The sequence below is a fragment of the Pterocles gutturalis genome, unplaced genomic scaffold (assembly GCF_000699245.1).
Source record: "Pterocles gutturalis isolate BGI_N339 unplaced genomic scaffold, ASM69924v1 scaffold26731, whole genome shotgun sequence".
Classification (NCBI taxonomy): Eukaryota; Metazoa; Chordata; class Aves; order Pterocliformes; family Pteroclidae; genus Pterocles; species Pterocles gutturalis.
Genome location: NW_010098649.1, coordinates 44090 through 60213, shown reverse-complemented (window position 1 = coordinate 60213; position 16124 = coordinate 44090). Strand labels below are relative to the sequence as shown.

At 40.1% G+C, this 16124-nt stretch overlaps 1 protein-coding gene across 1 annotated transcript in view; it reads right to left on the bottom strand.

Moving 5' to 3' along the window:
- Positions 1–1831: 1831 nt before the first annotated feature.
- TCF20 (transcription factor 20 (AR1)) overlaps positions 1832–16124 on the bottom strand; it is a 39254-nt gene continuing 24961 nt past the window's right edge. Inside the window, exons 2-4 of the mRNA XM_010073691.1 lie at positions 11551–11644; positions 4825–4874; positions 1832–1915 (exon numbers count right to left, since the gene is read on the bottom strand). Coding sequence (XP_010071993.1) covers positions 1832–1915; positions 4825–4874; positions 11551–11644 — 228 coding nt within the window. The remainder of the gene's footprint in view (positions 1916–4824; positions 4875–11550; positions 11645–16124) is intronic.

The window sequence follows — 16124 nt, the reverse complement described above, 5'->3', positions numbered from 1 at the left end:
TCCTTTCCAACCCAAGCCATTCCATGATTTTATGATTCTTAAGCCAATACATTCTTCTTATATATAAAAAGAGTCAGCACTGGACAATAACACAGGAAAAAGCTGCGTAAAGGTCTCTGGGACATAGTCATTTCATCAGCGTCTTAAAGAAATGGCCAAAAAATCACTGAGAAGACTTCTCTAATGTCTGTGAGACTATCATACTGTTTTAATATACTGCTTTTACACTTCAGGGAAAAAAGAAAAGCTTAAAAGAATCCCAATGACCTTTACCATGGAAGGAAAAAGTTACTCAAATAATAAACTTTAAATACTATTTGCATAGTAACTGTTTTAACAACACTCCAAAGCAAGGCAAGAATGTTGTTAAATATGAAAAATCACAGAACACAGCACAACTAAACCAAGTCAGTCTACAAAGTATTTATATGAAACACTATCTGTCTTCTGCTACTGCACTAAACCCCAGAATTCTCTGATTAATCTCTCATCCTTCACAGGAAACACCATTAAAAGCACTTCACGACTACTTAACTCAAAACACAGGTAGACTATTATGGAAAGGAGGTACTGGGGAAGCCAGGGAACAGCAGTGAGGGAAGGGGATTGCTACAGTCAGCTCAGAGAACAGACATGAAAGAGCAACTTCACCTGCACAACTGCAAGAAAAAGAGAGAAGCAACTAGCTTGAGTAAGAAATGCAACTGAGCAGTGAAATGAAGGCAAGAGACCTTCTTGGGCTGCAGTATATGGGAAAGGGTGCCAACAAGTATTAATCTGAAACCAAACATATTTCATTTAGATCTCCCTGTTGCCACTGAATGGCAATGCATTTTGTGGAAACGGAATAAGAAATTCCAGCCTCATCCCATTCCCTGGGTGCTGACTCCCACCTCTGTCCTACTCCCTCCTTATGCCAGGATATTTGCCCAGCCAGAGTGAACCAGATGAGCAAAATGACCCTACGCAGATGCTAACATAACAAAATGTCGTTTCAGAAAAATTGAATTCCTCACTAACTTCCCAGATGGCAGGAAGAAGAGCAGCGGGGGAGTTGGGGTGTGAGAGCACAACTGCAGCTTTCCACAGCACTGCTGCCTTACAGCAACTACAGCCCACCTTGGATCCAGAACGAGGGGAGGTACGGGAGCAGAGTAAGCATTACAAGCTTATTAAATTGTGGCCACTTGTAGATATAGTTCCACCGTCTATCATACATACCTATTTCCAAAATAGAGGAAAATGCTTGCCTGAAAGGCATGTTAATGGGCTCCTGATAAAATTAATTTACTTATCCCTGTATTTACATTTCCAGAAAGAAGGGGAATCAAGATTACAATAATCTTGAACTCATCAGTATTATTAATTCTTCCTCACATACAAAATTCAAGAGACTGATGAATTTATTTATTTATTTCCATGGAAGCTTACTATTAACTAGTCTGAGACTTACGGAAAAAAACTTTCAGATCCTTATGGACATGATCATGGCAATATGAAAGGAGATTTCTGTCACTGGTTTAGCTGGGAGAGTAATCAGGCAGTTGTAACAGCTAACAAGCTTTGCCTCTCACCGCTAAACAGAAGGAACTGCTGCGGAAATACAAAAAAAGTGAAGTCACTAGCCTGAACAGAATGGTAGCAGGGGGAAAAAAAAAATGAAAGTCATTACATATTTTCTGAATATACACAAGAGCACCTTGATTTCTCAGAGAAATAAGGAAGGCACTGGAGTTAAGGAGCCACAGAAGAAGACAGTTGGAAACTGGAAACTCTCCCCAACTCACCTGTGCTTGCTTTTATTTCCATTCCCAGGAGTATACTTCCCCCCTCACCCCCGCTCCGACTGCTCTGTGCTGAGGCTGCCTTTCACCATCTTGTTCTGCAAGGAGGGAAGAGAGCAAGGAAGGAGGGGCTGACAAACCAGCAAGCCAAAAGGAGGAGGAAAAAGAAAATGAGGGAGAAAAGGAGTAAAGTGAACACACAAAGTGAGAGAGAGAAAGAAAAGTCAGTATTGGAATCAGACATAGATTTTTCAGACAGAGTTTTCCCTGTGACAAAAGCAGGCAATTCCACAAAAGTAAAGAGTTTGGAATATGAAAGCCTGGTTAAAAGAAACACAGAATTTAACACAAAAAGATAGCACAAGCTGAGAAACATCTCTTAAAATTGCCCCACAGATGGCTTAAGACATTCTAAGACTGCAGTGCCACCAAATGGTGAGGTATCCTGTCCCCTTTATATCCTCTTCAGTGCCTCAGCATCCTCATCAGTTCTGCTGCAACAGCACTTGCTGTGATGCAGACATACAGCTAGTTCGATTTGTGAGAGGAAGCTAACCCTTCAAAAGATGATTAGTTTTCAGACAGTGTTCTCCCTGTGATAAAAGCTGCTATTTTGCAAAAGTAGCACATTCACGACATGGATGGTTGAAGCATCAATGCTGACAGAAGGAAATGGGAAAGCTCACTGGGGAGCACAGGGGAAGGCAGGACCAGTCCCCTCTGGACTTAGCTTGCTTATGCCTGAAGTGTCAAGTGCAGTTAATGAGGCAAGAAGCACCTTTGCTCTCCAGGAGCCACTTATTATTATGAGGGCTATTTACTGATGTGTGGCATGGACTAAAAAAGAGTAAGAGGTACTATACTGGGGGACTTACTCAGTGTTAGTGGATTTATAAAGTTAGTTCTTCCACCCATTAAGTACAGGACAGATGAATGAGGTATTAGACAGCTACTAATTAGCTATTAATGTTAAACTGGTGTTACCTAAAAACATAGTTTTAAATGGTCTAAAGTCTTTCTTCCTCTCAATTGCTCATGTTCATATCATGGAAAAAATTAATGCAATTTGTTTTCCAGTCATCCTAGAGCAATGGATTTCAACCTTGCTGTTTCTGCCTCGCAAATGGCTGGAACTCCTTTTTCAAACCACTACAATGGAAGGAGTGAGGTGATGCTATATTCTGCCCTGCAGAAGGATTTGGAACAAGCCATAATGATCAGTGAACCACACTGGAATGGCAGAGTCACAGCCAAGCAAAAAACTCTGCTTGACTTCAAACAAATGATTCATGTCATTACTAAGCAAAAGCCAACAAACTTCAGTGTCAAAGAAAGGCTGCTGGTATTGAATTTCCATTTTCGACGCAATACAGAAAGTGATCTGCAGGGGGATACTTTTGAATAAAATTCAAAATTGCATTGCCTCATGAAGTACCTTTATCAACTTAATTAGCGGTTTTCCCCCTTCCTGCCTCCCAAGATTACTTTAGAAACCAATGTGCCTGCTCAGTATCTTCTCTGGTTTCTGTAAAATGGTTGTTTCCTTTTACAGTTTGAGCACCATCACTGCATACACAGCAAGTCAGCTATGAAAAGCTTTAACACTATGTTGCCCTGCAATACCTCAGGCAGTGGGCAGCAAAAACAAAACAGCCTTCAAAGACATAACTTTCTTATTCTCTTTAGTTAAGTATTCAAAGGTGGGCAGAGGGTGGCACTTGGGTAGCTGCATTCCACAGTAAGGGAAGTTCATCCTTCCCATTTTTGTTTAGCAAGATCTGCAATAACACATCAATTTCAGCTCACTGTACATTTTCAACATTATTCAATAATTGTGCAGAATAATTTATTTTCTTTTATATGATGAAAAGTAGGCCAGTGCTGGATAACAGCCTGAATGCCCCCAGAATCTTCCAGTGAATTTTAAATACATGCGTATAAGTACATCATATTGTGGTAGAACATCCAGAAAGCAACATGAGACTAATTCTTTAATGTTTACAAAAGACAGATTATATTCAATCTGTGAAGACAAAAGACCACCAGATGTCAGTCTAATTCTAGGCAGAGAAGAGATCTGCAGACAAGGACTAAATGGAGATTAATCCCTGCTAGCAAGCAACACAATTCTTCCCTATTATCATATACTTTCCAGCATATGCCATCCACACTCTTGCACAATTCCTGTTGTACTCAATTGGCCACAAGAATAGCAATTTTTCTGGATATTTCTGAGCATTTAAAACTGGTGGACTGGTATCCGCAGCCTCCTGGATATGTACCCTCCCTTGTGGACTAGCAGGGGGTATTCCGAGCACCCTATCATATTGCTTCTATGTACAAGACAGTAGGTACTGTCTGCCTTGTCTCCTCTCTCCACACAGACAGAGCAACAGCAGTCCAGCTCTTAGCACCACTGTGTTTGCAGGCTATAGGGACATTCAGTAAAGAATGCCCAAACCCTAGGCAGATGCAGCATCCTGAAAACAATGATGGGTCTTCTGAAGAGCCAAACTACACATATAAATTGTAGGCTGAATGGCAGGACTCGGTCTAGTTAATAACGCTAAACTAGAACAAGATTGTTTCAGATTCATTGCTACATGGGTTCACGACGTAGTCTAAATGCTTCCAAAAACTGGTTGGAACTTTTCCATGAGCCATTTTTCTTCCTTCTTGCATCCTCAGTAAATCCAAGGAGAAAACCTACGAGTTTCAACGTAGCACTCAAACAGAAACAGCGAGCAGTGTACTGATTCTATCACAGAAGACAGGAAATGAAGCTGGGCTTTCTAAAGAGTCATCAAGGACCTAAAGAACAAGCTGAACAGATAGGGGGAAAATTTCATTTATCTTCTTAAACTCTATATTCTTCTTAAGTCGATGTCTGCCCTCAGAATATACCCCAAGAACACATCACAGAATAATTAATCTAAAAGCATCTCTAACAGATGTTATGCATGTATAAAATTACTAACCCAAATTTAGATACCAGAAGAGGGCAGCAAAAAGCAGCTCTAATGCAGGAGGAGATTCTTACCTTGTGCTTGGGGCACCTCACTGAGAAATTCTCTTCATTTAGTAAACAATCTAGAGGAGGAGAAGACAGCATTTTATTACTTTTTTAAAATAAAAAACCAACTTGAATAATACATCAAGTGTTAATTTTGCCTCATAGGTATATATTTTTCAAAGATCTCTTCTAGGAATACTATCTTATTAGTAGATTGACCCTTTCCACCCCCAAAATTTTAGCAAATGAAATTAGTAAACATCCCAAGTGGCAACATCACCTGGATTACCAATCCACGTGCAAGTAGCCCCAGTCTCTGCGAACCTCTGTACCAAGTAAGAATCACAACAGCACGTCTACAAACCCTATCTGTACCCCAACCCACTTCATCAGCTATTCCAGCCTTCCTTGCTGCAGCACAAGAAGACAGACACATTCATCCAATCAGAACAGACGATCCCTACTTTATATTTCATAGGAAAATCAATGCCTTTCATCCTTACCCTAAGGCCCTGCCAACATCAGGGGAAGAAGGGGTGTGTATATGACAGTTTATTTGCAATCCCAAATCCTGTTGATCGGTTTACACTTTGACACTATGTCTAGTAGTCAGGTCACTCATGGTGCTCTTGGATCTGCTTCCATGACTCGTGTATGTGAAGCTTCTATGATCTAAGAAATGGTTTAATTATTTAAACCTATTATGGAAAGTGGGGGACCTAGTTAGAACTGCTTACTTAGGAACAAATTAAGCAATACTGTAGTTTGAAGAGCATTTCTTCAGGTGGCACTGCCAGTGTAGGTGTTGCTTCCTCTCTCACCCTCCCTCCCAGACGATGCCTCTAAGGGATGCCAAGCAAGCAGCTCACAGAACTTCAGTGCTGTGCCGACACCAGGAGCACTGCCGACCAGCTTTCTGCCTTCCATTTGTGCCTTCCAGATACCCTGTATTTCACCCTCACAGCCAAGTCAAAAAGCAGAGGCAACTGCAGAGAGAATTAAGCTGCCTCCCCTGGGCACCCTGAACCGCAGAGCCACCTCTCAACCTGCCCCAAACCTCTGACATTATTCTTTGCAATTGCCTCATGCACTGAAGGCAGGCTGGCCAAGCACCATGCACCACTCTCAGCGTGACCAACATGGTGAGAATTCAGCAAGGTGCTTATGACCTTTCGTTTGCTCCAACCTACCCAAATACCTAGCAAGTAAAGCAGCACAATGGTAAATAAAATGTGCTAATTTAAAACGCTCTTAAGTACGTAGCATAACCAGCGCTACCTGCTGTTTCAATCTGCTGGAAGAGTTTAGCAGACAGCAGGAGACTGCAAGTAAAGCTTGAGGGAAAAGCATTCTAGACACCCAAGCTTTGGCAGAGCATCCCTCTGCTATGAAACACTTATGTTTCAACATGAATGCCTCTGGCCTGAATCAAAGGGAAACAGCATGCAATAGGCTAAGTTATTTGAGAGAGCAAAGGGGAGTGAGTAAAACCCTTCATCCCGCCACAGATAACCATTTCAAACGTGCTAAAAACAACAGCAAATAATAGGAAATAAATAAAATGTTGTCTCATTATATATGGGCAGCAATTGTACATTTAGACTACAGCATGAATTATCACTGCATAATATAGCAATCATCAAAAATATACAGAGCACTCATCAAAAACATACAGTATATTAGAACAGGATGGAGTTTTCTTCTTTCTTGGAAACCCAACATTGGTAATAATACACTTTTCTAGCTAGTACATCAGAAAACTAGATCATACAAGGATCAGGAAGAACTGTCAGAAACCTCATACTTCATGCCTGATCTACATATGGAGCTCAATTTCTTACTAAGGTTGGCATTTTTTGTTGCAAATACTAATAGCAGATCCAATGAATAGCAATTTTTTTTTTGTTTCTATTAAGGCAGAACTATGAAAAATTTCATCAGCTCACCGTAGAAAATCAGCTGAATACCAATAAGGCAAAAAATTGTTCATCATTACAAAGCTGGCTTGGATTTCAGTTAGCAGTGCCAAGTATTTTATGTCACAGATTACAATTCATCATGAAGTCACCAGACACACAGCTATGATCAGCTCATTGTGGCAGAAACGAAGAAGAACCAAGACTCGTCCTTCTTTGTACAGATTTTTCTCCATAATGTAGTCAAAGAAAACCTAAAACATTTTTAATGGAAGCAATTATTCTTCTGTAAGCTTCACACTTTTCCTCACCCTCTGTGTACTGCTTGTTACTCATCTTTAACGATTCTTCTGAAGACACAGGATCTGCGTTCTCTGAAAATTCATTTTATTTTGCTGCTGGTCTTTTCCTAATTTGCAGTCAAAAATCTTTTGTATGTGAAACTGCCTATGATACATGTTGTGAGGACAAGTGTGCTGCAACAATCAAGATCTGACTCCAGGTGCGGAGGAACAAACAGAGGGAGAGGATACAAAATTTCAGAAAACAAAGATCCTGTTTCCATGGAGATATCCCTAGGACTAAGTTATCTTGAGGCATCAGAGGCTCTTTATAAATTTAGACAAACAAAAGCCAAACACAGATAACGTTAACCACAGTAATTTCCATATAAAAATTACTTAAGTGGCACTACAGATCTTGATTTTTATGCAAATGGCTAAGAGGAGTTCAGCTCTCTTGCGCCCTATATTGCCAAAGATTACTTTCTATGAAAGGAGATTAAAAGGAAGACTGAATTAGGCTATTTAAAAAGCATCCATATGTACAAATTGGCAGCTTATGAAGCCACGTGCCTTGCATAGCAGCCAGTTAGCAACAGTGGTGCTAAACCTGGCTCCTGACCAGGGTGGGACTGGAAGTCGACCATCAACATGGGAGCCAGAGCCCAGTTCCACCGCAGGGCCAGCCTTCAGCACTGCCAAGTAACTGAAGTCCATTTGAGGTATTTCACCCTCCAGTCCCTTACCAAAAATGTACTGTCTTTCAAATGAGACACAGCAACTGACAGCATACTAACTTCTAATCCACACCAATGCAAAGGTAAAAACTCACTGACAGCGCAACTGCCCAGGAGTACAGTGTGCATACCTCATCGCAGCTGAGGCACGGTCACTTCCAGTGATGTTACAGTAACTCAAACACCAAGTGTTTATGACTTGACATACACTAAAAAAAAAACCCTCCAGCAAGTTTTTTGGTGTTTGTGGTTTTTAATGTTTTGGGTTTTTTTGTTTTGGTTTGGTTTTTTGAGATACAAAACCAGTTATATATATTGCAAAAGCCTGAGCGCCCTTGTAAACATCAGTACATACTTCTGAGGTTTCACGATCTGTCCCAGATCCTCAATAAAGCAGGGTGGCACCATCCTTTATAGCAGGACAGCCAACTTCAAACAAAACTACCACAGAGCTCAAGGAATTTGAGAAATAGCTGTACCTGAATCACTACAGGAAAGACAGCAGCACTGCATAACCAATAAAACATGTTTATAGGCAGACAGTACTCTGAGGAGAGAGAAAAGAATGCTGATCTGCTTCTCAAGAAAGCCTACATTTTCTGCTTGGGCATAAATGAAAATCAAGTCCTTTTCCATACAGCTTGCTTATTTCTTTTATACAAACTTTTTGGAAGCGCGGCTATAGATTAAGACAGCTTGACTAGACCTGCAGGTAAAACCAACCACCACCAAAGTCTCTCACTGTTATACCATCAGGCTGAAATTTTGAATGCTGAGAATTTACTCCAAGCTAAGCTCTTTTATTTGTTTTGGTTTAAAACCTCAGCTAAAGCAGCCTAACCATTTCCTTAAAACTGTTTATTGGAAAATGTTATTCTGCCCATGTTAAACATTCCAGCAAATTTTCTCTGAAAAACTAACATACCCTGGTTTGCAGTAGGACCTGAATTTTAGCTAAGGCATTCCTTTGCCAAGCTTACTACAAAATCAGCAAATGTAACTCTTTGCAAAGAGGGAACGGGATTTTAATCTGCATGTCCTCAGAAGAGGTTTCTTAGATTTTAGTAGTTAGATTATTTGAAAATTCTAACAAATACACTTTTGTTTGGAGGTGAGCAGGAAGGAGGTGACCATTTCAAAACTTGAAAATGAGAAGCACAGGTCCAGAAGGCAGCAGAAGTGAAAAGGTTACTGAGAAAAGGAATCTAGAACTGGGGAAACAGCGGAGGTTAGCAAGGTGAGGAGACTAGTGCTAGCAGAAGTTAGGAGCAGAGAATCAAGGATGAGTGCCAACAGGAGGCCAAGACCGAATCAGGATTGATTCAGACAGAAAACTGGAGACGAAGAATTAGTGGGATAAGGCACAGAAAGGTAAACCAGAGAAGATGAAGGGCAATATACAAGAACAAATGAGGACTAGCAGGGTTAATTGTGACAAGAAGCCCAGAAATGAAAAACAGAGCTAGGGAGCAAGGCAGGAGAGGAGGAGGTGATGGAAGAGCAGCAGGAGGAAGACAGAATGACAGCTAGAAAACTAGGCAAAGGAGAAGTTAGAAAGGAGTAGGAAGAATTGGGTTTTGCAAAGAGACTGGAATAAAAAAGTTGAGAAGAGGAACCTGAGGACAACTAGATAAAGAGCCTGTGGCTGCTATGAAGAGCCAGAGTGGAGAACATATCGGAGGCATACAGACTATAGAGGAAGAAACAGAAAGGAAAATGTATAAAGAAACAAAGAGAAGTCTTTGTTCTCCCTAAATCATACTCTTCCTGGAATGAAACCAGAGATTAACCAGTTTTACCAACTCCTCTGCTATTATTTAAGCATGTTTGTGAAACTCACAAGTCCAAGTAGCCCACCTCCATGCAGCTCTTGCAATTTATTACTGACAATATTACTCAGAGGAGGGAAATTAGCTCAGAATAGTGCACTCTGACAAATGGCCATACAACAACGTGATGTCTCATAACAAAATTAAAAGAAACTGAAGCAAGCACAGCCTTGGAACCGGAGCACAAAAAGCTAGTCTAAAAAAACCTCAAAGGTTGCAAAGTCAAGACAAACACAAGGTAAAGCCAAATTTAATGTAGCCCACTCCTACATATTATATGGTAGACATATTACACTTGACATGGACTAGATAGTATGATTATATGCTAGTTTTTGTACAGGACAGTGCCTCTTCTGTGCATGACACAGAACAGCTCTTGGGAATCAGTCATGATTGTTCAGTAGATTTGTCATCTGGAGGATCCTACCACATTTGCTGAAGTGGAGTAGAGGTAATGAAGAAGCTATATCTGAAGGAAAGGGACAATATTTTCATTTTGATGTGTGTTTAGAACATAAATTCCACAGTTCCACTTTCAGAACTGAGATGGAATCACATGCAGTAAATAAAATACAGCATCAGTGAGGATAACATATGGGCCTTATGGAAAAAGATGTCAGTCTTTAATAAGACACTCTCTTATAAGACACATTCGTAAGAGACCAACATTAAACTTACATGGACACCCTTATTTCTGGAAATTTTTTCAGTGTGTGATTTTTGCAACTTGAACAGTATTTCTTTAAATCCTCATTTAATGTAAAATCAAGGATGCTCCATCTATACTGTGGTACTAGTAGTATTCCATTGCAGTATTAATTTAATAAAAACAATTTCTATTTTAATAAAATGCAGTGCTCAAACAGGGTGGGATTTCACAGTGGGAGGTGCAATGCATTCATTCAGAAATGAGCACATCTACTTCAAATACTGTAACATTTAAAAAACACCATAAAATAGGTGGTGAAACAAGTGGGCTGCTGTGGAAGTGGGATAACAAACAGAAAGCTTGCAATAATCTGCCATTCAGGAGTTGTAATCTTGAATCCTTATCTGCTTGTTATCAGACTAAGTTTTGCGTGATAAGAGAAGTGAGGTAGAGAGGACTAAATAGTGATACATCATTTATTCTGAGCTGGGATTTTTCACCCAAGAATAAAGTTTATCTCCATGAAAAACTTTCACTATTGCCTACAAAATGTCAGTTCACAACCCCAGGCTTCTAGTTGGGAGATAATTTTTATAATTAGTTATGACACAGCTTAGGTAGCATTCCTTTCTACCCTCCCCTTCAGTCTCAAAAGGCGAGACCTTTCAGAGAACTACACAATCCAAATCTTTCGCTGTTTTAATTTCCAGACTTCTAATAAAAACATTTGAATCATGCTTTTATCCTGCAACCAACTGTCCTGTCTTCTAAACAACCTGTGTTCATATCAGGGGGACGATTCATCTCTAAAATGCAAACACAGAACTCCAGTCTCTTCCTCTGACCACTGAATAAAAGGAGCAAACTCCCTAAGTGCGTAACATCCAAACCATCAGCTTGTCCAATGATGAAAACTGACCTACTCAAGAGACTGGCTCAAATGCTTCTAAAAAGGGAGAAGGAAGTTAGTGCTGCAAGTGGTACTGATGAGTCTACAAACACTTTGCACTTGAAATCATTACTATGACTACCCTGAAAGGGGAAACGCCTTTCTGGCTACTTGTACCCTTTTAATAAAGGGTTTCTATTTTTCACAAGAAAGACTGGTCAGTTCTCATACAGCAGCCAAATTTCAGTCACTATAGCTGCATTCCCCAAAAGCGGGCTTTTCCTACGCTTTCAGGTAGATTCCTTTTCACTACAAGTTCCATCTTGTCCAACATGTTATTGTACACTGTTTATCTGATGCCATTTCTCACCATTTATATTGCAAAGTACCTTGGAATTATTTAGTATCATGTTTTGAAGAAACATGAAATATAGTTAGCACGTCACTTGTACCTGCATCGATGGCACATGGGTAATGGTATCGGAAGGAGCAGCCTTTGTTGTAGCAGCCTAAGGTGGCTCCTGGTTCCTGGCAATGGGAACATTTCTGAAAGGGAAACAAAAGAAATGGTGATAAAGACCACAATCATCTTCCCAAATACCTATATTTTCCTGGGAACTTTATCAACCACATTCCAGCACAGATTTCTCAAGTATCACGATGGTAGATGGTATCTTCCCACACCATACAAAGAAAGGCCTTTTGAATACACAACAAGGAAACAACATTAAGCTCTTTCAAAAGACAAGCTTTTCAGCTGTGCTAACCAGGCAAGTGATACCAAATGTTTGAACCAACCATTCAGAAAGAACTTGAAACATTTCTCAAATCCATTTCACTATGTTTCAGTACCTGACAATGACATCAGTGTTAAAATTGAAGAGCTGTTTTGAATCTACAGCAGCTTTAAAATGACAATTAGCATGACAAAGAATGATTTAGAAGATACCATTAGTGTAAAAGTAATTTGGTTACATCATTGTCATTATCACTAACAGTCCAAGAAGTTCAAGACCAAGTTGAACATTTTTTTCAGAGGTGCTTATTGGGAACAGAAGATGCCATCAAGGGAAAATACCTCACCATCACAGAAATGGCACACGTCCAAAAGAAATGTCTGCAGTGCTACAAAGATGCTCATACATTTATTTTCAAAGCAGTAAGACTCATCTGATGACTACACTCAATTTTCACTTCTTAAATCTTATTATCTCAACTGGTCAGTGATGTATTTACCCGTATTATCAGACATACGTGAAAGTAGCAGAATGAAAGCCATTCACCCATTTACTTCATACTGAATGACTTAAGGAGTGACACAAGGAAGTAGGCCTATTGTGCATCTCATTCAGACAGCAAACTTTATTTCTTGAATGTATACAGTAAGTGTTTTTCATTAACTAATCTAACATTCTGATGAAAGCCAATTTCTGACAGGTTGACATTTCTCCCTTCTAAAAAAGAAAACAAGGCACAAATGGCAGAAACCACTAAAGGCTAAGGGACCACTACTATTTAAAAATTAAAATGCAAATAAACTACTGACAGAAAAAGAAAATATGACCTACAATACCTTTTCAGTTATACTTCAGAAACACAGGAATTTTGGTTTTGCTAATAAACACAAGCAACACTACAATAAGGTCTCATCTAACTGGTACAATTCCCCTTAAATTTAGGCTATAAGAAGTTGCCTTTGGTCACTGAAAACCACAGAGATATGATATGATCTAAAAAACCTCTTTGTCTATTGGAAAAGCTAGTGTCGAACTGCATGTGCTCTATTAACACTATCAGCAAGCTACACCTGTACAGCACACAGAACAGATGTGCTCAAGCCAGCAGTGCACCTGGCAGTAGACAAAAGCATGTTGGTTTTTTTTTTTTTACCGTACAGGGAGGCTTATGTGCCAAGACGGCCACATCAGCCGGACCACACTTCTTCAAATCCCTGAATAACATACATATGGCATTGGAGGTCTGCAGAATAGATGTGGCTAAAGATAACAGCCAGAGCAAGTTCCTTGCTCTGCACAGTAAACATGGTTTTGATTACAATATTTCAAAAAGCACAGAGTATCTGACAGTCATTGCTCTTCCTACTGTTCTATGCTATGCAGAGATGACTATAGTTTGTATTTAAATGACTGACTGAAGATGAAAGCAAAACTAGCTCCAGCCATAAACCAGGTAGCCCCCTTCAAATCAAAGCAGATGCAACTAACAGAAAAGCTTGTGAGACTTCAGTTCTCGTGACATCTACAACCGCAGTCTCAAATACTGCCTTCTCTCTTCAGTTATGCTGAAGCATCCTGAGCCTGATCTTCAGCGCTTCCTATTAAATCACGTCTATCTTCTAAGCAGTGAATGTATATCATGACAAACTACTGCAGTATTTATGATCCAAGAAAAGTATCCTTAAGGCCTAGAAAGGGACACTCAAGTAGCTTATTTTTGCCTGTCAGAATACAAATGCTTGCTTCCAAAGGTAAAAAAAATTCAAAACCAATATCCAAATGCACACCAAAACGTATAGACCTCTAGCCAAAGTGCAATGCAATTCACTCTCTCATGGGAGTAAAACCAAGTTTCATGTACAGAAAATGTCTTGTCCTGGCTATGAAGTCAGCCCTAGAAGAGTATTATGTACTGGCAATAGTCCCAGATTCACCTATGCCAAGCATTCACAAAGTAAAGCTTGAGTAGTTTTGAACCAGAGCTCCTTACCTGTATGCTTTATTCTCACTTTTAGATGTGGCTGACTGAGATTAATTATTCTAACAGGACAGAACCCAAATTGACTATTCTTTTTGAACACAGATATGAATTCCTAGTTTTGTTCCTTAGAGGCATTCTGTTCTCTCCACTTTATCTCGTCTTTGAAGTACCATCATACTGTTGCAACAGAAGAGGTCATTCTTCCCCAGAACACTGTGTCCTGTACAGAGCAGTCAAGAAGAGCATAAGAACTACAACAGTAGAGATTAAACTTCATCTGTGTAAAATATTTCTTAAAACTAAAAAGGCATGTCTTAAAAGAGTGTGCTGTGTGATACAACTGAAAACAGGAAGACCCCTAGGAGAATTTCTGATACTTTTCCAAATGTTAATTTAGTCTTTGAACTTATTCTTTGTTGCATCTAGCATGGTTCATCTTGCTATTCTGAAACTTGTAGCAGAAACACAACAGGCATTTTGACGAATTTTAAGTGTGCCTGTAGCACACTGTAGGGATACAGAATACTTTCAAATCAGTTGTAGTTAGGACTGATTAGACAGGAAAAATGGGTAGGTTAAGATGCTAGAGCATAAGCATCAAGCCTTCATTTCCCTTTTTTCAGTCTGCCAGACCAGCTAGATTATTACCAAGGTGACCTGCAGCTACGCCCACAACAGCAATTCCCCAGCGGACTACAATACCATTGACTGCTCAAGGCAGAGATCATCTGCTGCTCCTGGCTCCCCTGCTGCTGAACAAGTCTCCATTCTGGCAAATGCTTCTGCTTTTCACAAGCCACTGACAGTCTAATGGCCCCATTTCTTCTATCTCCTGGGACCCCCAACCATCTGCTTCTTTCAGAGGAAGCTGGGGGAACCACATACACAATAACTACTCTTTTCTTTTGAGTTCTTCCTTCCTGACACAACACAGAGTGGCTGAACAAAGCATACACCCTACAAAGTTGTATGGTTCTAAAACAATTGACAAGTCTATCACCTAATCTTTGAAAAAGACTACCATCATGTCCTGCCACGTAGTTTCCAAATATATCCAGGTGTTTCTAGAAAGACAGAACAAAATGATTAAAAATATTCTCTGTGGTCTCAGTCTTCTTTTGCAAGAAATCACTGCTGTGCCTTAAAAGATGAAAAGATGCATAGTTCCTGCTAGTACTTTGTGGCTTTGGTCAGAACCCTTGTCCTTATATGTACATATATTTCAGGACTGTCGTGGTTTAACCCCAGCTGGCAACACACAGCTGCTCAGCAAAACCAGCACAAAAACAAGAAGAAAATAAAATATGTGCACTACAACTAGAAAGCATTCTAAAACCAAAATAAAATCACGGAACTTCATACAGGAAATGTCTGAATTGGGCTTAATGACCACTACTCATTCTCTTTGGTCCATGAGCAAATTTTCACCAAACTCCACCATCCTACAGCCATTCACCAGCAGATGGTAGCAGCCTCCTTGTCACTTGTAAAGGAATTATAGCATTCTTAACCAGGGAAACAGCACTCAAGCTCTCATGGGAAGGGAAATTCCTTTTACTCAGTAAGCAGCCTTCTTAACCTTCCCTGCTTTAAAGAGCTGAAGGCAGGTACTTGGAGTGTGCTCCTAGTGGGAGGTGCCGATGGATAGTAATCATTGCCAGACATCTAATCAACTCTTGGCTTAAATTAAAAAAGGGGGGGGGAGGGGGGGGGATGATGCGTGAAGGGGGAAAGATGCTAAAAAAAAAAGACCCACACTAAAGATTGATTCAGAGGTCCCATCTCCACAATTCATCTCTGGCCACAAAAAACATGTATCTCACTTAGAATAGGCTGGAGAGACTGAAAAGTGCCATTTAGAAGAGATACTCCATTCCCTTGAACTAAATTATCAATAGTATTAAAGCCAGATACATTGTCTCTACCTCTCCATGCTATTAGCAGCCCATTTCTTCCTTGCTACAGCTCATCATTCTCTGTCTACCTAACACCCAACCTCAAGTGTGAAAAGCAGTGGGACAGCTACAACAGCAGCAGCAGAGCTGTTCCAATTCATTCAAAATACCAAAACAACCACTAGCTATTTCTTTCGCTTTCAGAGGTTTTTTTTAATTAGTTTTTTTTCCCCCTCCTTCCAACCAAGTACAAGCTCTTAGGCTTGTGAAAGGAAGTGCCTCAAGCTGCTCAAGTAGAACACACACCTTCATTAGTTCTGCACTGACAAAGATAATGTCTTTATCCAGGAGTACTGGAATCCCACAGTGGACAGGGTTTTGCTGGTGGCAGGACAGGAGCCTCCAGACTAGCC